This window comes from Nyctibius grandis, chromosome 4 (assembly GCF_013368605.1).
Source record: "Nyctibius grandis isolate bNycGra1 chromosome 4, bNycGra1.pri, whole genome shotgun sequence".
NCBI lineage: Eukaryota > Metazoa > Chordata > Aves > Nyctibiiformes > Nyctibiidae > Nyctibius > Nyctibius grandis.
This window is the reverse complement of record NC_090661.1, coordinates 33,104,220-33,127,059: the sequence shown is the minus strand read 5'-3', so window position 1 is coordinate 33,127,059 and position 22,840 is coordinate 33,104,220. Positions and strand designations below refer to the sequence as shown.

Here is a 22,840-nt window from a genome sequence, read left to right as displayed (position 1 = left end):
GAGACCAGCGTAGGGGAAAGGGACCTGGGGATCCTAGTGGACAGCAGGATGACCATGAGCCAGCAGTGTGCCCTTGTGGCCAAGAAGGCCAATGGCATACTGGGGTAGATTAGAAGGGGTGTGGTCAGCAGGTCAAGAGAGGTTCTCCTCCCCCTTTACTCTGCCCTGGTGAGGCCGCATCTGGAGTACTGTGTCCAGTTCTGGGCCCCTCAGTTCAAGAAGGACAGGGAACTGCTAGAGAGAGTCCAGCGCAGAGCCACGAAGATGATTAAGGGAGTGGAACATCTCCCTTATGAGGAGAGGCTGAGGGAGCTGGGTCTCTTTAGCTTGGAGAAGAGGAGACTGAGGGGTGACCTCATTAATGTTTATAAATATGTAAAGGGCAAGTGTCATGAGGATGGAGCCAGGCTCTTCTCACTGACATCCCTTGACAGGACAAGAGGCAGTGGGTGCAAGCTGGACCACAGGAGGTTCCACTTAAATATGAGGAAAAACTTCTTTACTGTGAGGGTGACCAAACACTGGAACAGGCTGCCCAGAGAGGTTGTGGAGTCTCCTTCTCTGGAGACATTCAAAACCCACCTGGACGCGTTCCTGTGTGATATGGTCTAGGCAATCCTGCCCCGGCAGGGGGATTGGACTAGATGATCTTTCGAGGTCCCTTCCAATCCCTAACATTCTGTGATTCTGTGAAAATCCCTAATTATAATCACCTGTCAAATATCTTGCACCTTCCCTCATTCTTCCCCACTGCCTTTATAGCCTGTCTGTCTCCCTGTCACCCTGCTCTTGATTTTCGATGGGTTTGCAGTATATTTAGACTGAGGATAACGCTTACTTGTGAGCAGGTGAATTGGAGGCAGCAGACCAGTACCCCACAAAGCCTGGAGAAGGAGGTGGCATGTGCTCCCAAAGGAGCTGGGCACTGTGGTCAGCAGCAGGTCCTCCATTGCCAGGCTCTGATAATGCACCCATATCTGCATATAACAGATATTTTACTCCCTTTCTTCTCCTTCTGGTCCCAAATGCCAGGCCTGAACCACAGGCATTTCTCACTAGAGGGCACCAGGTTGCATTTAGAGAGGGACACAGAAAAGCCAGTGGGGCCAGAAGTCAGTCCAGCCTCCTGGATCCCCAAGAACAATAAACAGGACAGTATATGGCTGTGATCCAGACGGTGTCACGGCTTGCACATGGGGCCGGGAAGGAGCTGGCCCAGCAAAGCTCTGGCCAGGTGGGCGAAGGGAGGGTTTTGCATTGGGAGTTATGCCAAGGGGTCCAGGGCAGCCCTGCCTGACATTAATATGCTTGGCACAGCATTAAAAAGAGGAGCAAATGGGATAGGAGGCCAAAGCAGCAGCCTTGATGTAGGACATGAAAGGAGACATTTGCTATCAGAAGATCAGAGAAGAGGAGGCGCCTCTGTATGAAAAAAAAAAAAAAAAAACCAACACACCAAAAAAAACCCCACAAATGGCTATGGCAGAGAGTTCAGCTCCCGAACAACCACGTCATGGGCAGGAATTTGGAAAGAGACGCTTCTTTCTCAAAGACACACACACAAACCTGCCTTTCCCTAGCGTATTCCAGAGAGAGGAGCTATGCAGGAAGATGTGGGATGAAGCTGTGTTCAAACAACAGAGCTGCTAAAAGCTGAGGAAAACAGAACTGAACGCACAGGATGAATTGAACAGTAACACTGAAGTGACACAGAGTTTGTCACTGGTATCTCTGGAGTGAAAAAAAGGAAGTGGAAATTACTCAGTGTGGGCAGGTGATCACTGTTTGAATAGCAGCAACAGCATTTTTAGGCTTACTCTGAGAGACAGATTAGTCCAAGGGCACTGAAGGTAGCACCCATTTTGTGGGCCAAGGATCTTCCATTCCAGTGCAGGCTGAAGCAAGCATCTGCTCCAAAGGCATATTTTCAGATAAGCAGTTCGGTTCTCCTTAAAGACTAGACATACTGTAGGTGACACCATTAAATTCTTGTCCAAGCTGCTCACACTTTACTAGAGAGAAAAAATTGTGAACAGACCAAGCCCTGCTCATTGCTGCAGAAAGCAAGGGTATGTATCAGCCACAATGCAGTTCATCTCCCAAGGATCAAAGAAAAGCCTTACTAAAACTACACAAAACACCCAGAGTCACTCCATCAACCCGTGAAATGAAACAGTCTGGAGGAGCACAGCAAAGATTTCATCAACCATAACCATGCCACCCGCTTTAGGGCAGGAGCTTACTCAATGCAATGAGGCAGGGATTACTCAATGAGTTTAGATGGCATGGCCTATGCAGGAAGACAGCCTGGAGGAGGTACAGCTCTCTTGCAAGATTTTGTGACGATGCCATATGTCAGAAGACAGGACTCCTGAATGACCTCTGCGGTTTGTTTGCACAGCACATGCAGAGCTGTAATAGATAATGCATCGTGCTCGGGTAGTTGCACATCCTTCTGTCCCCGCAACATGGGTAGAGGAAGAGCTGCCCATGGACCAGTGGGTCCAACCAGTGGTTCTGGCCTACCACCACATCCCACCTGCAATAGCACCTCACTGAGCCCAAAGGGGGAGATGGTGGTACAAGAGGCACCACAAAGGGTCAGGCTCAGTCTGGGCAAAGGAGAAAGGAGCACAGAGCAAAGAGACCTTTTTTTTTTTTTTTTAAAAAAAAAAAAAAAAAGAGAGAGAGACAGAAAAAGAAAGCAGGAACACTTTTTTTTTTCCTAAAGAGAGAAAGAAAAAGAGAGTGGGAACATGAAAAATTTAAATCACCTTCTCCAAGCTCTGGCAAATTGGCCCTGAAAAGGCAATGTGAATCATTAGAAGAAAAGGATAAACTGCCCCCAAACCTACCTCTTGTATTTAAAAATCACCCAAATCACACAAACACCAAATGGGTTTTAGCTCCTTAACCTGCATCCCCATCTTTACAAATATGGGTCATGTAGACATAATGAGAAAGACGAGAGGGGTGACAAGAAAGGACAGCAGCGAGCATCCCCACTGTGCTAGTTGCACAGCACTCCTTTCCTTAGGAGGCAATACATCTTTCCTCTGGCTGCTCTCATGCCATAGGCAAAGCTTGCCAAAATCACACGGGGACAAAGTGCCCTCTCCCTCTGGAAAGTGCTGTTTAGGAAACACCAACATCTAGGAGCTGATGGACATTAGGCATCGCCTGCTGCCATTATCAGTTCGGACCCGTTCCTGCTCAGGAGCTCTCTGCCTGCCACAGTCTGGAGTTCTGAGCAAAATGATCTTCCTGGCCTCATTCTGCCGATGGGTGTCTCCGGTGGAAGGCTGCGGTCACAGTGGCTGGTCAGCCCTCTTCATTTGTAGCCTTCAATACTCGTTTAGCCATAAGGGATGGGCAGCTTGCATTGCCCCAGTGCTGTCCCCCTGGGACACTGATAGCAATTTGGAGAAACCACTGGCAGGGGAGGTACGTGAGGGCTTCGGTCTGCAAAGCTGAGCTTGCACCAACCAGTCCTTGGCCAGCTGGTGATTCTGGGACACAGCCCTGCCAGTGGCTGGGCTGAGGGCAACCATGGCTGGCTCCTTTCCAACCCACCCACGGAGGGAAAGATCCCTTGAAGAAAGGCTTGGAGTTGGAGGACAGCCAGGATTTGGCACTGTCCTTAAATAAGCTTCTCCAGCTCTATTTGGACCTCTGAAATGCTCCCATGTTTTGAGACTGCTTCCCAGAGCAACGAGGTGTTCCTATGGATCTGTACACTCTGTCTCCGTTATCCTTTGATCCCAGCAGCTGGAAACACTACCCAGGAAGAACAAGACAAGAGCACAAGTAATTTGCCCATGTTGTTAGGAAAACGGAAGCAGGACAGCAAGCTCCAGCCCTACAAATGGTTATCTTTGAGTACATAATTCTTAATTACATACTGAAGCGAAGCCTAGAGTAATTTGGTAAGTTAAGCATGTAACTCCACTTTAACTGATGGGTAAGTCACTAAAGCAAAAGCTTATGTGTACGCAGGGCTGCTCCCTAACTCTGCCAAGACTCACTGGGGAGCTGGAGAGGCCTGGCTCAGGCAGCACTAGGAATGCTTTAGCAAGGTACTGTACCAGTGCGTGCACAAGGGGACAACAAAGCCATGCCCCAAATGTGTATAACAGTCCCAAGTCACAATAGAGAAACTCTGGATGAGAAAATCCCATTTTCACTAGAAGAAAGGTAGATGGGGGGACAGATGCAGGCTGAGGAGGGCTGCCCAGCCCCATCCACGCACTGCCTGGCTCCAGCAGCCAGCCAGCTCATCTCTTCTCACCCTGACACAACTGTGCTGCAAGGAGTTTGTTGCAGAAACCTGTCTACTACTTAGTTTCACTGTCTATAAAATTAGGTTAAAAATAGACATCTACCTTTAGAAAAATATCTGGAGAGCCTTAGGTGAGTGCTGTGCAAATAGAAATTGTCGTCATTAACAACCAGGTAAAATGAAAAAAGAAACGGGGAAGATGGGAAGATCTACACTAAGCCTTTTGGTGGGTCTGTTGCCTGGGGTAAAAAAAAAAAAAAAAAAAAAAAAAAAAAAGTAATCTACTAAAGCCACATTTACTCTTTGAAAAATTTCCTCCTCTCTGATCAGGTTAAAAAAAAAGTAGCAAGCAACCCTGGGCAGGCAGCCTGCCTGTGGCTGCCTCCGACCCTGCACCCCTCCCCAGCTGCTGAAGGAGTGTCACTTAGCCCTGGGAGACAGGGGCAGAGCACACATCTCGTCTCAGGAGCTCCAGGGACAGTGTGCAGTGGCTGCAGGACCAGGCTGCCTTCCAGCCCAGGCCAGCTTCCTCCACTGGTGTTTGCTTGCTGCCCTTGTGGGCTTGCTGCTTTCAGAGGGAGCCCTCATACTCTTAGCATGAAGTTTTCCATTTCTGCTTTCAGTCAAGTCACAAAGCTTTGTGTACCAAGTGAAGATACACAAGACAGATGAGAAAACCAGCACCGATGATTAATTAATCTTATGGGTGGCTATCATGCAGCAGGAAGTAATGTAAACATGAGACCAAAGTCTTGGCACGAGGAAGAAACATCACACTTCTGCTGGTGCCAGTATAAGGGAGAATGGATTTAATGTAACGCTCAAGGGAAGAAGCAGAGAGAGGAAGGGGAAAGAGGGGAGGCTTGTCCGCCACTCTCGGGTGCATCAAGGGAGGCTCCTGGACACCAGGACCTGTTTAATAGATTACAGCACTAACTGCATATCCGCCTTGTTCGGTAAGGAAGGTCACCTGAGCCACAGACAGCACCTCACCAAGGCACAGAGAGCTGCAGTGAATGGCTTGGTGTGTGACAGTCAACCCTTCTCAAGCCATTGCATTCCTCCTGCTTCTTTACCTGCCAGGGGTGCAAGCATCCCACTCAGTGCTGAATAATGTGCTGAAAAAACAGCACAAACCAGCTGGTTGCCTGCATGCCCCTGTCAGAGCTGAGCCAGGGGCACAGGGTGGACATCTAATGGCTTGAGGTGGATGCTAACAGCACGAAGGAATATGTCTAGTGCAGAGGATCATTGTTCTGGAGAACGTGTAAATGCAGAGAAACTAATTTTTGCCTTCTTACCAGCCTATGAAGGCTAGACAAAGGGTGAGAATAAAGAGGATTTACTCCCTTTTCCTGGATGTAGCAGAGCAACGACATGATCTATCCATGATTACAGAGGGAGACTGTGACAGACCTTTTCTACCTCCTTAGAAAGCAAGGGACCATTTCTTTCAAGAATAGCATCAGTAATTTCTCCAAGGCCAATAGTCAGTTCAAACCAGACAGCACAAATGCTCACTGGCATTTCAGAGGTGAACAGCAAATAAACATTCATTGTTGAACAGATGTCCTCCTCTCTTCCTTGTGTTAGATCCGATTTCTTCTTAGGCAAAAAGATAAAAGAAAAAGGTATTGCTAAGTAGCTTCCACTAAGGCACACAATGTCACTTTGCCAGGGCTGCCTGCCCTCTGGGCAGGACTCTGGGTGAACATCCCAAAGCATCTTGCATGTGCTGGGTTTTATTCCAGCTGGATATAGTTTGGAGGGTAAAATCACCTGGGAAGAGATGCGTGAGGAGACAACCAGCAGAGATGCATGAAGGAGAAAGCCAAATGAAACTGAGGAGCTGGGAGGGGGAGGAAGCGTGCAGCAGGGAGGAGATGGGTTTGCCCTGGCCAGCGCCAGTATCACTCAGTCAACGTATGACTCAGTCAATCCACTTTGAGCATGACATTTCTCTTGGTAGAGCATCTTCTCTCCCCAGTTCCTCCGCTCTAATGCACTGATGCTTTCATTTCAAAAGGTGACATGATTACAAGGGATGCTAAAAATACACATGGGCTTTCGTTCCATTCCCCTGTCTCTGGTGGAATAGAATTTCCAGCTTTCCCGTTAGCCAATAAACAGTGATTTAATCTGAAAGGTGTTTGGGGGACAAGAGCATTTCTTTCTTTTCATTATCTCCTTCCTTTACACAACACTAACAACCAAGGCTCAAACTTAACAGCCCAGTCTAGTTCTTCAGATGACCATCAGTTAGCCCACCCATAGCCCAAAGGGAAAGGAGCTTTCTCCTGCCCATCCTTCAACCTGCCAGCCATTCAGCATCATTAAAGGTCTAGCCCAGTGGTGTCCGTATTTCCCACACTGCTGGCCACTTTAGTTACTCTCTGAGGCCCTCACAGCCCCTTCCTTGCCATAAGACTGAGCAGAGACACAGAGCGGGGGTTCATCACACGTGCAGCAGCTAGATGCTCCCCCAAAACACAAGCCTCCCAGTATATATACACCACACAAGCCCTGCCAACTGCCTGCTGCTCCTGCGGGGCCCTGGGGAGAGAGGGGCCCAGGAACTGGGGCACAGACTGTAGAAATTATCTTTCTGGGGAATACAGCTCATGGATGCACAGATCAGATGCTCCAATACTCATTCCAGACCAGAGATGAATGTCCAACCAGTCTCTATTACACAAAGCCAGCTGAGCATTTAAATACAGGAGTTAAGATAACAAAGAATTAATTACAGAAATCTTAAACTTTTCTTGCTCAAAATGCTCAATGTACTTGCAATTCTGAAAAAAAAAAAATATCATCTGTAGGCTGAAATCAGACAGACTTTATGCAGGGGACCTCTTCAAACTGACTGGAAAATATTTAATGAAATTACAGTTTATTCATATTCCGTTAGGTCACTATAAACTTTCTCTAGCTTTAAACATTTTTACCTCACATCTGAAACATTTTCTTTTTCTGCTATGGTTTGAAAGACATATCCAAATACTAAGTTACAGTAATTCCTGCTTATGTGTTAGGTATTCAAAATAGAAGCCTTAATTGCAAGTTGCAAATGCTATAAATGGCAGGCAATAGATCTCAACTACAGAGGATCAAAAGAGAAGAAAAACCAGTAACATGGTTGTTTTTATCTAAAACCAGGACACGTTAGTACAAGACCTCAGTTGTTAGAGGAAGAGTTTTACCTCAAGCAACATATTCTATGAAACATTTCTGCATTAGGAAGATTAAGAAAATACAGACATTTCTACTCCGGATCATTGTCAGTATCCCAAAACTTAGGGACTGACATTGGCTTTTCATTGTTCTTTCAGGAAAAAATGCCCTTATGCCTCTGGTTTGTACACAAAGAGTGCAAGACTATTGAAAGACACTTCTTTTGATAAGCACTCCAAAATTTTCATTTCAAAATTTTATAGAAGAAATTGATGACTGAAAGCATTTTAACCACATCTTTTGTGGTCCCCAATTTTTTTATTTGCTTAAAATCAGACATTTACATATTGAAAAAACCCTTTTGAGGTGGATGTTTGGTAGAGGCATGCAAGCCTCATGTAACAACTTCATAGCGAGGTTAGATGAAGAGGACATCTTTATGTACAAAACCATCACGCTCACTTTATGTTCTAGTTACTGATCAGAGATCGTTTAAGTATAAAATTTGTATTGAGGGCTAATGAATTACCCTTTTGGGAACGTGGAAGAGAATTCTTAGTAAACTCAGAAATATGAGTTACCTCTCCAGAAAAATTAAGAAGAGAGAAGATGACCTTCTGTTTCAATTACAGGATATGAGAATTCGTTACTTTTTAAGAGATAACTTTAATTTAAAGACACTTTCACATGTGCTTGGACCAACTGAAACAGCTTTTCAGCTCCTGTGAACAAAGTCAAAAGTGAACTGAGTACATATATTTTTTTATATATAAAAAAATGTCTATTATTTATATATATATAAGCTAAAAGAGATTCAAAAAGCTCCAAAGACATTCTGCAGAGCTGCTGCCACAAGGACAGGGCAGCCTGCATCCTCTCCCCCGAGACTGCCTGTTCGTGGTGAAGGAGTCCTGCCAGGACTGAGACACCGAGCGGTGGTGCCCATGAGAGACTGACAGCAACGCTGCCAGACTCTCACTGCACAGTGTATTCCAATGTCTACAGAAGCTTGAAGAAAACAGATGTTTTTCTTCCAGGGAGCAACTGGCAGCGCCCTGCCCTCCCAGCACAGACGCTCACCACACTGTGCGGTGTGCCCACTCTCACCACCCTTGCTCACCCCAGCCTGTCTGCAGCACTGCACCATGCCAGCAGCCCAAAGCAGCTGCTTCCCAGGTCAGAACTGTTTCCTGACACCAAGACATCTCCCGACCGTGACATCAGGAGGAGCAAGAAGCTGGCAAACTGGGCCAGCAGCTAGCGTGACTCTTCTCCAGTTCAGCTCCTGATGGGACAATGAAGTGTGATTTCAGGTAGTAACAGCTTCTGTCAGCCATCACAGGCCTGAGGCCACGCACTCATAGGGAGAAAGCAGCTATGCTCAGTAAAGATTTCACTTGGACTGAAAATTTTCAGTGTTTATTCGCTGATTTGTTCCAGGAAAGCTGTTTCAGTGGCTTCCCTGCCATAATTGATTCAAATACTTTTGCTAATTATTTGGAACACAGTAGAGATTTGCCTAGCTGCTGCAGTTATCCGAGATTTACCAAACAGGAGTCACCAACTGGTAAATGTGGTTCTTCTGTCAGGGAGCTCATCGGATTACTTACACTGGAGCAAGGCTCACTGCCACATATGGAAATGAGGGCTTTGCTGTCCCCTAAGGATAGCCCAAATGCTCCTAAGTCCATTCAAAGCTCTTCAAAGAGACACAGAGAAAGACACAGACTGCCTTCAAAGTAACTGTGGTTTATTATTTATTTCTACCTTTTCCTTTTTTAGCAAAAAATCAGTCATAATTATTAATCATGATTGTTTTGAGTGCATCTAATTGCAGTGTTCCCTAAAGCACAGCAACACTCCCTCCACCTCAGCCAACCAAAATAGAAAAATCACATCCTGAAAATAGCAGCAAGAGACAGTGAACAGAACCTGGCCTCCCACAACTTGTGTCATTAGACCAGACAAATCTTTGTGATAAAATCAGCTGGGAGACTAAGACCCTGGAAGACATTACTACCTTCCCACAGAAGCCAGCCAGAGGTTTCCCGCAGCAGAAGTCTCCTACATCCCTCCCTATGCCAAGCTGGCTGGTGCTGCCTCAGAAGTGGTTTTGGAGGGTACTTGGCCAGCCCTCCCTAGGTGGAAGGCAAATTCACAATATCCTCCATGTACCTCCTCTGCAAAGGGTAGCTGCAGAGACAACAGTTTATTATTTAAATGATCTCCCCCAGCACAAAGACTGAAGATACCCTGTAGTTACAGAGTTTGCTGTAGGAATGCTACACACGAGGTTTCGCTACATCATTTTATGGTCTATTCCATAGATAATATATATGATTTCCTGTTCCATGATAGGCAAAAAAACCCCACCACACCCATGCATCATGTAGTTACACTGATGCAACTGTTCCATGTAATCCCTGAGGTAGGTCCACTACAGAAAACAAACCAGGGACTGCTCTGAAAAGAATATGCCAGAAAAACATGCACAGATCTCTGGACAAAATCTGCTAGTGGAGAGCTCCTCACTTGGAAGTTAGACTGGTGCAGTTGCATCAGGATGAAAAACAGACTAGGAAGGAAGGGACACACCACCTGCATTATATCACAGGCTTTAACAGAGGCACCCATCTCCTGTCACAGTAGTTAGAATGGGTCACAGCTCAGGAAGGCAAGGCATGAAAAAAAACAGTGTCCCAACAAAATCCCAGATAAAATAGCATCCAAAGGTTTTTATCTGGGACATCAGCATCTTCCCCCCATTCTGACTGCCCAACAAACTCCTTTTCATCACAAATTAACAGATCTGTTTATAAAAGCCAGGATTAGGTAAGGTCTTCAGGCACTAAATCTGGCTGGCAATTAAGTGTCCCTTGTGGATATTTAACTTTAGATTTAGGAAGTTTACAACTACCGAAACTAGAAAAATATGGACATTATTATCACTGTATTATCATCACAGTATTTTAAGATCTTCCTGTGTAAGGGATGGTTTTTTGCCTGGTCCCAGAACCCCACCGATGCTGGGGTACAAAGCTCTCAGAGGACTTACCTGTGCTGTCTTCTGCCAAAACATGTTGGTTTTAGATTTCCTCTAAACATTAAACTAACTTTAAAAAAATTAAAAAAAAAAACAAAAAAGAAACAACAACAAAAAAAAACCAAAAAAACCCCCCCCACACACAAAAAATACCCCCAAAACACAAAAAAAGTAAATAATCTCCTATTACAGATGTTTTTTGTTGGCCTTCAATATAAAGGGAACCAAGCCCACCAACAGCAATGCATTTTCTCGGTGCAAGCTGGAACACAGGAGGTTCCACATAAATATGAGGAAAAACTTCTTTACAGTGAGGGTGACCGAACACTGGAACAGGCTGCCCAGAGAGGTTGCGGAGTCTCCTTCTCTGGAGACATTCAAAACCCGCCTGGACACATTCCTGTGTGATATGGTCTAGGTAATCCTGCTCCAGCAGGGGGATTGGACTAGATGATCTTTCAAGGTCCCTTCCAATCCCTAACATTGTGTGATTCTCCCACTTTAGAAAGCAGAGGCCCACCTGCCTTTTGAAACAGAAGTAATTCAGGCCAATGCATCTCAGCTGTACTTGCAAGGCATGTTAAAGGAGACTTGACTTCTAAAAGCTGCCAGGTCTCTTAAAGAGCAGGAATGATAGTAGTTACAGATGGGAAAGAGCTAGGAGGTCACTGAGCCCAGCCTGCTGCCAGGGCAGGATGGAGTCCCCAAAGAGAGGACATGTCAAGACTTCAACTGATACTACACTTGATCTTAGCCAAAAGGCCACGAAGCAATAATGCGAAGGGGACTGAGGATAAAAGCGACTGGCGGCTGCCTCTATGCGGTCTGCAAAGGAGATTCAGGCAAACCTCTTTGGAATAATACTTAGAATTTATCACGTTAGGCAGATGGTATTTGACTTGCTGCTCTTAATACATAATCCTGAAAGGTCTATGCCAGTTCTCTACTCTAGTAATAAAGCTGTTTTGCATGTTACAAAAAAACCTGAAGCGGCATCAATAAGTAGTCTCACAGGGCCACTTTGCTGACACACTGTTCATGCACTTGCTGTACACAAGGTTATCTTTAATGGCAGAAAATATATTTTTATTGCTCCCTGTTGACTTGGAGGACACTGTGGATCCTCTGACCTTATTGCCCATACAACATGAGCTTTGGCTGAAGGATGGTCTAAGCAAAACTTAGCTTTTGAAGTAGGAAAGATGTATTCCCTTAGTTTATTTCATCAAGCAGACAGGACTGCATTCAGTCCTGCCCAAGAAAGCCTATCATGTGACTTCCCCTTGTCCATGCCATGATTCCCCTCCTCAGAAATGTAGCTTAGATACATTACCTCTGCAGTAGGCAATTCTGGGATTGCAGTTTCCATCTAAACACCAGTGTGACAGAGTTAAGATATTTGCTGATCTTTGTAATAATAATTTACTGAGATAATTTTTATTTAAGCTGGCAATAAACTCAGCAGCTTTTCAAGAGAAAGAAGAACTAATAAATCAAAAAATTATGGCACTATCAGAGCTGCCCTAATTTTTCAAACTCATTCAGAGCCCATAACCCTATCGCAGAGGGTTCAGGGAGAGAAGGTCGAGGGCACTAGCAGAGGAACACAGGCTCTCGCTGTTTTTGCAAGCACCCATCTGAAGGTTTTGGCTTTACTTCAATGAAAGCCAAAAGTGGAGTTCCCCAGACTGCTTAATAAATGAGGAGACTTCTTGGGATCCAGCTCACCCAAAGCTAGCCCTTATAAAGGACAAGTGATCAAAACTCATCATCTAAGTGGCTTCCAAGATCAGTGGAAGGGAAGAAGCAGTGGAGCACAATTCAACACCCACTTTGGTAGACATTTACCTTTGAATGAGGTGATCTCTGTCTGCATGTGCCTTGATAATGTTTGCCTAGACACTTGACTTCTATGGAGCTACCATGTATGCCGGTGGGAAAACGAATTCTCTTCTGTGTAACCTGAGCAGGCAATCACTGCACAGAGCCAGTTCCTGCTAAGGCAACCATTCTCACCCCTCAGAAGTGATCCCTGAAAGTTCCCACCTTTGCAGGGCAATGATTGCAAAGGGATGCTATGCTCCAGCTCGCCGTTGTGTGTGCATAGAAAGGGAAATGCAGTCTTTGGGGCTCTCTAAATATGTGCATGTCTATCTATCTATATATATTTGATCTATAATGCACACTCTAAAAAACAGCTTTAACAGTCATACGGCAACACACAAGAGACCTTAAGCCATTACGTATTTTCCAAATTTCAGATCTTCTGCTACACCTCTTCACACAAAGAAAGCAGAGAATGGAGAATCCTCGGAGGGCAAAAGAACAAGGCACAGAAATACCTTGGTCAACTGCTGCAGGAGTACCTGCATCAGGGTATCTCTGGGCAGACAGCACAGAAGAGAACTAACACCTGTTCTCCCACTAGTTTCTTGGCATTACCTGAACACACAGAAAGGGAAACGCAAAAAGACTGTATAGAATATGTGGCAGTTAAAGTGGATAGTGTTTGCCAGCAATAGAACTAAAAAAAAAAATGAAGAAAATATCCTTTTTGGGAGAAGAAATATTGATTTTTTTAACCTTTGGGTGCTGTAGAAAACCTTGTGCATCCTTCTACTGCTAGCAAAGAAGATGGGAGGAAAACAATAGACAACTCAGGGATAAATAACTGAGAGACCTGTGTATGATATGATACATGCAGAGGACATCATCAAGTTAGTGAAGTTAATCTAATGTAGTAATGTGCAAATCTGGCTTCGCCAGGAAATTATATCTGCACTTTTAAGATCATGTGCAGCACGTGTTAGGAAAATGGACCTGTCAGATAACATTGCACATCCTGTGTAGCTTCAAGGGACAAAGACTGCTCAATTTTTAATTTCTGTTGTGAATAATTCATTACAGGGGTAAGAAATCTTCTTGAACAGATGAAAGCTAAGAGATAAAGGTCTCCTACTCCTATTCGTAGGAGATCAAAATCACTGACCAGCCAACTGGGTCTGTCCGTAGAAAATACAGGTTCCCATATCTACCTTTTTCTTGCAAAGTCTGAATAACCTGGATTAGTCAGAAACCTCAGTTCAGTTAACAAAAAATGACGTGTTTTATGCTGGTCATGGAAGATACACTAAAATACGACATTCACACAAGCATTGAAGACATTTAAATTTCTGATTATTTAAAATATAGGTTTCTTTTGCTAAACTGAAACATACTGTAAATTCCCAGCTGTTCCTCCACAATGACCTCCCTAAGCCAAGTTGCAAAACATTGTCTGTCATAATTCACTTTTAAACCTTCCAAAAAAAACCCGTATCGGGGCCAGGGTGAACTTTTAAAAATTTGATCATACTGCATTCAAGTTCATCTTGATTTAAAGGTTGATAAAAATAAAACATACGGTTTTGCTGTCTATTATTCCAGCACAGCCGATAAGGATGTTTGCACTTCACAGGGAGCACACAGCCCAAAAGGCTCGTTATAAGAAATGTGCAACCTCAGACTTTTGTACTGAAAATATGTGTTTAACTTTAATCACATCTACCACCCAGTCACAATGTTTGCAAGGCAAAAAAGCATCTGCAGTGGGGTGGATAGCCAATAATGGTAAGACATGACTCTAAAATTGGATGGACTATAGTCACCTCAAATATATATATGAATGTGAGTAGGACTGGAGGCTTTTCATCTTTGATTGCCAATTTGTTGCCAAACAGGTAACTTGAAATGATGGAAACGTTAGACCTAGCACTTGAACAGGGGCGATGCCTTTTTTTAGACTGGAAAAATGTTGGGTTTCTTCTTATTATATTACAACATATGAGCACGCTGTTTGAATATCTAATACAAAATGACATTATTTAAGGTGAACTAAACAGAAGGAAATTTAGGTTGTAGCATTAGGAAAGCAGGGAGAAAGGAGGACTCATTTTTAGAGGCAACTGCATCAGTTTATGTAAAAGTTGCAATGTCATTACTTGGGATAGCAGAATATTGGATGCAGTAAGGGGTGTAGAGGTCTCTTCTTACGCGTTAACTGAGAAGCAAAATCCTCTGTTAAATTGCAAGCATGCAACTTTCCAAATGCAGGTGTGCACATCTAGTGGGGAGAACGCTAGTGTACACAGCCACAGAGGTGTGCAGTCACACACTCATCAGCAAGCAGGATCAGTGTTCACCAATTGACTGGCACAGTCAATAAAAGATCTTTTACAATGCTTTTTTTTTTTTTTTTTAATCTGGTTGATTGACACTTTGCAACCTGTTCATAGAGAGGGATCGATTTTGATAGATCTTTACTCTTGTTGAGAATGCTTTTTGTGAAAAGTTTTGGGAACTGTTGAACCATTTTGTGCTGACAGTCTTTTAAGTGAAAAATGCGCTTTTAAGATCAGTGGTGGTTTTTCATTTCCAGAGTTAAGCTACCTGAGGAAAAAGAATCAGAAATGGAAAAACATGAAAAGCAAAATATAACATAGCAGTTCACCCAAATAAAAGTCTTTCTAAAACCACTAGCTTGCAGAATATTATACCTGACTTTTCATTCTGGCTTGAGACAAGTACTTTTTGAGCTCAAAAGTTTTTCCTGAGACAGAAACAATTTTCCTTCCTACCCTATCCAGAGGGACCAGTCAGAAAGAACACTGTTTTCTATTACTATTTTTGTCCCTAAGCTTTTTTCTTTTCACATTTCTTCTTTTCTCTTACTTCCTTTTTTTTCACTTTCATTTTCCTTCCTTTTCTTTCTTAAAATGCCCCATCTATTGCAAAACAGAAGCAACTTGAGCCTGGAAACCAAGATTCTTTGCTCTTGCTCTCCTCTTTTCCTCTGTTTATTCAGGAGGAGTATTAAAAGAGCTATATTAAGCTGAAATTTTATTCTGCTGTCCTCTGTTCAACAAAAGATAGCCCACTAAAGCCACTAAATCACAGATAACACTTCTCTGGGAAACATTATTAGGAACTGACAGCTGGTGACGTATGAAGATCTCATCTTTTAAAGAAAAAAGTACGTTTAATTTCCTTTGTACATAAAATAGAGAGCACAGCATTGTGTATCTAAAGATAAAAAGAGACCCAGTGTATGCTGGGTGCCATACTTAAGGGGATATAATACTGGGTCTGTGTTTCCGAGCTTACGTTCTACAGGGCATCTTCAAATTAATTTAGAAACCACTATTCTTCAATTCTTGGTAGACAATGAACTTTTAAAAAAAGAAGGTGACATTTTACAGCCAGCTCCATTAGAAAAGAGCAGCTCAGAGACTGAGCTGTTACTTTTTAGGAAGAACACTCAATACAGGACGGAAAGAAGAGAATGGATGTGTAGGGCAGACAGATGGGTTTACCCCTGATCCTGCCTGGGAGTAAGCCGTTCTCCTGGGAGCCACTGGACCTTCTTGAGGTTGATACCATAGTGGAATTGGTACTGAACACGCACAATGGCGTTGGTATTGAACATAAAGGATCTCATCAACCACCTTGAAACTAACATGCTAAATAGGTACGGTCATTTTTTTCCATCAACTGAAGCACATCAAGCCAGATTCCAAGCATGCTGGGTGAAAGTGCATAAATTACATCTACAGAGGCACTGGCAATACACAGTACTCCCTTATTTCTGGTTTTCGGATTTTTTCTTTCTCAAATGACATGTGACTATGACACAAACATACACTACTTTTCACATTTGCAACGTATAGCCATATTTTACATGTCCTTTCTGCAGCACTACCAGATGCTGCTTTGGTTGAATTTAATTTTAACACATCTCCCAAGCAGCCCGGAGATGGTGAGGGTGAAACTAATTGCCTGTCTGTGTTAAGCAAGACAGTTAAACATGCAGTTAAAGCACATGTTCAACAAGAAAATATGGTCAGTCTGATTCCAGTGGTATGAAAGACTGCTTTGGTCTCCTGGGCTGTGGAAAAGTTTAAGAAAAACATCTTCATGGGCTTTTTCTTTGTAAGTCTAGAGACTATTTGTGCCCTGTCTGAGTCTGGCTGCAAGTCCTTGTAGGAAAAGAAGGCCTAACAGTAAGCAATTACCTTCCTTTGATTGAAACTTTCTAGTTAGCTAGTCTAAAATAGAGTGGAAATTTTTTTGTGAACTTCACTCCACTGAAGGATGAAAAGAGGGTTTCCACTGAAAAGACTGACAAAAAGCAGTCTTTCTAACCATAAATGTTCATGGAAAATTCTGTGACCATCTTCATGTAAAAATAGTTATTCCGCTTTCCCTAAGACTTCAGATCATTCCCTTCTTTTCTCTGTTTCTTGATTCCTTTTTTTTTTTTCCAGTGGACATGAAGTAGTTAGTAGCAAAGGATAATATTAGGCTTTACCATTTCTTGTAGAAAGAAAAGCCTCTGGAAAATACACGATATAAAAATGAAACTTGCCCTGGATTTGTGCTGGAAATTCAAACACAGCAACTCAGAGCAAATGCAAGATCATCAAGAAGTACAAGGGTTTATGTAGTTATTTCAGAAGGTGAAAACTACTGTTTTAAGTTTCACCTGTACACACGCACGTACAATTAAACAAAAAGCGTCCACGTAAAACATCCAACAAACAGTGACCTTTAAATCACTCCAAATTGCTGCCTCTCTGTCAAGAAATGGATTTCTCTTTGCTTTTTGGGATTGGTCACCAGCTGATGACAGGGTATGTTTAAGTTGTTTTTCAGAAGTTTCTGCATTCTATATTCTGGTTTAAAACTCCCATCACTCATCTCTTACTATGCCATAACCTACCTTTTTGGGGTAGCTGGAGCCATTTTCAAGACCTTGGAGGATCAGTATTAGCAAGATTGTTCTCTGTGTCTTAATTCTAAAAGTTTTTAACACCCAGCTGCTCATCCAGATGTATTTAGAAGCTTTGAAAATCAAATGCTATGCTGTTGAGCAGGTTTTGAAACCTTTTTTGGATCACAGTAGCTACAGCTTTTGCTAAGCCTCTCCAGCTGTGTTACAGCTGAACTAAGACACTGAGCACTTTCTCTTTTGGGTCATCTATGAGCCTGCAAATTCGAAGTGCTATAGGAGAAACACACTCCATTAGCAGGATCCACAGGGCTGATCTCATACGAAGATCTGCTTAGCATTTTGAGCTGCAGGTAGCTGCCACTAGGAACCATCCAGCCAGATAGGCACTGGTGCTACACTGAGGTCTCCCTATTCCTGGAGACAGGTTCCCCAGATTCCCTCCACTTCTGTGCCCTACTGCTTTTCTTGTTATGGAAGATCCCAGAGACCAACCTTGCCGCAGTTTCTTTGAGAGATAAACACTTTCTCCTTTACTGTCAAAACAGAGATTTTGAAACTGATTTTTCAGTCCACATACTCACAGACACCTAGCCAGACTGCCTTCTTTTATTTCTAATTTCAGCAACACTGGCTAGAAGGTCTGGCTTCTTTTACCAATTTAATACTTCACACCTCTCACTAAAGCCTTGTTTTCATTCCCCTCAGACCGGTATATGCCAGTAACCAAAGAGGATGCAAATACGACAATCAGTCTCTCAAACTGACAATTGTGTTTAATTACCTCTGACCCCCGCAGCCACAGATGTTTAGAATAACAATTCCGGAATTCAACAAGGTTCTTCCCAGGTGCCTTAGAGATAACCAGAAGTGCTGTGACATGGCTTTCAAAAGGACAATTCAAATAAGCAGCCAGACTAAGCATGAGTCCTGAACCAACTGAAGTTTGCCTCTCTTGCTAGTGTTGTGAACTATAATTCTCCACATTTCTGGAGTGCCTTCTACTTTAGGATGCATGATAACTTAAGAGACTTTAATTGACTCTCAACACACCTTTCATATTCCAATTCACTGGCTAAGAAAAGCACAGCATAAAACATGAAGCCATTGTCCAAGTATACAGCAATAAAGAGAAATTGCTGAAATTGCTCTCCCCATTTTATGAAAAGTATAGCTTCTGTACCTGCCAAAAGTTATTATTGGTTTTTTTTTAATTCATAAATGAGTCAACAGCATTAAAAAAAAAAAGTGGGAATTCTTTTTAGTGGTCTGTCAATAGATATGGGCTGTCTCTTTAAAGGGAAGTTGAAAAGAAGGGCAAGCTGGAAAGTTTTCCAGCTGCATGTCAGTGTTTCTCAGAGATGCTAAGATAAATCCTTCATTTTCCAGAGATGCCACTTCAAAGGTAGTTACAAATATGCCCTCAGAAACTACAGAAAATTTAGTGCCTATGAAAAAGGGAGGGGTGGGGGGACTCCACAACTAGCAAGCCTCCAAACAAAACTGGGTCCTGAGTTAGGACATAAAAAGTGTTCTCCATAGAAGTAATTATTTGCAACTATATTCCAGACCTGCTGAAATAATATGACCATTTCCAAAATAGTCTTTGCAGGATATCAAATTACTAAAAATATACAGGATATTTCAGTGAGTGTTGTTTTTATCAAAACTGATAAGTCTAAGGGCTTCATGAAAGTGAAGTATCTTTGCTTCTTCCCCTGGGGGAAGGGGTAGCTTTTCCTACACATGTTGTTCCTAGAAAGCCATGTGTTTATTTCAGGGTTAGTGTTGGTCCATGTTGTGAGCCAATGTTGCCAGATTGGGAGCTGATCATGCCTCTCCATACGCAAAGCAACGGCAACTCCCCCTCTCCTTCCATCAAGGCTAGGAAAAGGAAGATGTGTATCCTCTGGAAAAGACACAGTGAACTTGCAGAGTCCACACAAGATGGGTCTATACTGGGGGATGTGAAGAAACGTTTCCAGTAGTCCAGCCAGTACCATAACAGTAGCAGTGATGCTGCAGGAGCCCTAACTCAGAGCATACTCTGTCAGTGTAGTCAATGCATTGATGTCCTTTGAGAAATCAATCTTGCTGCTGTCAGTGGAACTGCACCAGAATTTGAATTTAAGAGTTGAAAAAATGCTTAGCAAGGTATGCAGTTTTAATTACTCCTTTTTTGTCCTATTTTATATCTTATTTGCCTAAGAATATTGTTTTATCTTTTAGGTAAAACTAATGACAAAACAATTAAACATATTTCTGTCTTGTCTAGATCTAGCACAGCTTAATGCCTCCATATTCTAGTTTTTCAGTTGTTTCCCTATAGCGTTAATGATTACCTCACTCTTGTATTGCTCCTCTTGTTCCTCTCCTGGTTGGTTTAATTTGTTAGTACATTTATTTAGACCCAAAGACATATATGATATTGAACAGGGAAACACACAAACACATGGTGCCAACCTTGTTCCAGATAACATGTAACACTCTCTGATGGTCTTTGCAACTCTAACAGAAGAAAACATGCACAAAACATGATTAAGATATTTCATGTAATGCTTTATGAACTGCTTTACAACTCTCTAAAGATCAACGTTGATTCTTCTTCCTGAAAGACTGGACCTCATCACTGAGAGACTGAAGAAAATTAAGTGCTGAGAGAAGATGTACACGAGGACAAGGAAGCTACGCTAAATAAAGTGGCCAAAAGGACATTTAGATTGCATTTGACATGTCTTGCAGAGAGGAATAAGACCACACCTCTTCCAAAGACAGTTCCAAAAGGATTTACATATAGGTGTCGCTGAATGCTTTGAAACTAGAATCTACTGTTACTCTGTATTCTGCTACTCCTACTCCATTCCCCTGCAGAGGAGTTTTACAAGTCTGTTGTAACACCTTATCAAAAGCTTCATTTCATCTGAAAAATTGACTAGATGCTTCTTCATTGAACTGTGTCAGCAAAGGGTCCTGAACGTTAGCATAGTTTCCTCTAACAGCAAACATTTAGCACACAAAGACAAACACAAAAAGATAAGCATTTCAGAAGAATTCATCACAAGATAAAAAAATTTCTGTGCACATGCACAAATATACATGTAATAATACATGTAAGATGAGCTTTGCCACTATACAGTGGTTCAAGAAGATTCTGCTACAATACTTGCTCACAGAGGAACAGCACTGCTCTTAGTGAGGAAGAATTCTTCCAACTTAAATTGAGAAGTTCCAGTGCAAAGGTCCTGCCTGCACGAAGGTATCAATAAACGAATCATAAAAATCTAACCACAGCTAAACAAATGTTATTTGACCAAGTACCAGCCAACACTCTGTACAGGCCTCTGTACAGTCAAGTTCCTGGAAATGAAAGAAAAGAATATTATTTAGCCAAAAATGGACTCGCTGTTCTGAACAGCTCACACGCCTGTGGAGTCCCTTGCAAGCTTAAGAGCCTTAAGTCACGCAGGGGCTCCCTGAAGCAGCATTTATCTGGTCACATACATCTTTATGACACCACTGTTGTTCTCATCAGGACGACAACTTCTGGTACTGACAAGTGACTCCTGAAATGTTATTCCTTGCTGAAGCATCTCAGTTTTGAACAACAGGGATTGAAAAACAATGGGAAATTCTCAGTAGAATAATCAGCTATTTTTTAATTGAGAATTCATATCTACAGCCTGTGGAACTCTGTGCAAATGGATGCAATCAAAGAGCTTCATATAATACAGTGCCTTTTGGATTGATCTCACAGTTACTTATATATATGCTGGCTTGAATTGCCCAGTGCAATGCCCCCCTCCCGTGTCTGTTCCTGACACTGGATTAAAAAATAAGACAGTTCAGCCAGAGACTTTTTTTTTTGCAGAGGCATCAAAGTAGGCTTGCTCAATCACTCTGTCTTGAGGCGGACAGCCTCCCGCCGTTGCTTCTGAACAGTCCTGGAATCTTCCCACAGACGGGGTCCTCTGATGTTCTCCCAGTTATCCAAGTCAGACTTTTGCAGCTTCTGCAGATAAACAGCAAAAATAACAGTGTCATCTTGACAGCCCCATGTTTTAAAGTATGTATTATTCTATATTGTTTTATTTTTGCACAAGAAACTCTATCACTATTGGGATGAACTTTCACCTACCCTGCAAGAGAAGCTGGGGAAAAAAAATTTGTGAGTTATCCATCTAGCTACATAAATGACTGCGGTGGGCATTACTGCATCTGCTTATCAAGAGATAAATAACATGTAGGAAAGGAAGCACTATAGCATCTGAACACGACTGAAGGTATCTTGTATTCACTTTTTCTTTCTTCTGTCACCTTGTTTTCCAGATCTGTTCTTCAACTGCAAGTCTGTCAAGTACTGAAGTAGTAGGAGTGATAAGTATTGGTATATCTCAGAAGATTAGCAATTAGTGACCTGAAGTATCCTGTCAGCACAGATGCAAAGCATACTGGAAGAGATGAATTATCCAGCACAAAGAGAGACAGTAACAGTGCAATCCCCTTCAATCCATGTGGGTTTAACTTGAAAGAGGTATGCAATGCTTTCTACTGCCTAGCTTATCATGGCTAGCTGGCTGAACTGTCAGATACTTAAAAACTATCTAGATTTTAATTACTTCCTTGACTATTCCTATCATCCCCACCCAGAAGTACCAATGACTGCAGTATTTATCTAGCCTTAGATGCGCACAAAAATGAAGAACAGGCACCCTCCTAACCTGACCTACCAAGTGCTGCAGTTGAAGATGACAAACATATACTGCATTTTCACAGTTCTACTGGCAGAGACATAGAAGTCCCTTCCCAGCAGACACAGACCTCAAGTCTCACATACCAGCCTGCAGTCTGGAATGGTACATCAGACATGATGGGGCTCTGCCAACCAGAGACTAAGGAGGAGATCTGCACTGCTGCCTGAAAGAGGGCTATTCCACATGCTACTGAAAAGGGCAATACTGAATACCATTAATGACAGGTACTGCAGCAGTATTTAAACTTCTGATTTGTGATCCTGGCCTCATCTCAGCAAATGCTATAAAAATACATCAGAAAATACTTAACCCTGCCCTGAGCCTGTGGTCTAATTTGCCTGCCATCAATCATCCAAATAAATGGCAGATACTGAGGGACTTGAATAATAGTTGCAGAATAATTAAACAGCTAGAACAGAATGGACCTGCTGCCATTAGTTCATGTTATGTAAAAGTCTTCTGCCACTTCTACAATTGAGGAAGTTGCAATGAGGTTAGTCAGATATCAAAAGAAATTAGGCAACATTCAACAGAATGTTGAATTCAACACACGCACAAACACAGCAGACTTTCACAAGGTAGGAGCAGCTGAATTTTTTATACAGTGGAGTTGGCATAGGTCTTTCTGAAGAATTGTCTTCACTACTTTATATATCTTATGATTAGCTGGTACTTCATTTCAACCGGAAGGGATCTGAGCTGACACGGAAGGAGATAAAAGTAGGGAAGGTACCCATCATCCCACACAGCAGCGACTATCCACTCTGATTGCAAATTCAGAATTTAACATCTGATCCTGATGGAAGCTTCAAGGAAACTACACTGAA

The 22,840-nt window shown here is 42.7% G+C and overlaps 1 protein-coding gene and 1 non-coding gene across 3 annotated transcripts in view; both read right to left on the bottom strand.

The window, feature by feature from the left end:
- Positions 1 to 11,155: 11,155 nt before the first annotated feature.
- LOC137663271 (U2 spliceosomal RNA) lies at positions 11,156 to 11,270 on the bottom strand. Its single transcript, XR_011048170.1, has one exon. It is a non-coding gene; the product is annotated as a U2 spliceosomal RNA (small nuclear RNA).
- A 9,621-nt stretch (positions 11,271 to 20,891) lies between these two features.
- COX16 (cytochrome c oxidase assembly factor COX16) overlaps positions 20,892 to 22,840 on the bottom strand; it is a 58,057-nt gene continuing 56,108 nt past the window's right edge. For both annotated transcript variants that reach the window (XM_068397880.1, XM_068397881.1), the window contains one exon: positions 20,892 to 21,271. In XM_068397880.1, coding sequence (XP_068253981.1) covers positions 21,155 to 21,271 — 117 coding nt within the window. In that variant the 3' untranslated portion in view covers positions 20,892 to 21,154. The remainder of the gene's footprint in view (positions 21,272 to 22,840) is intronic.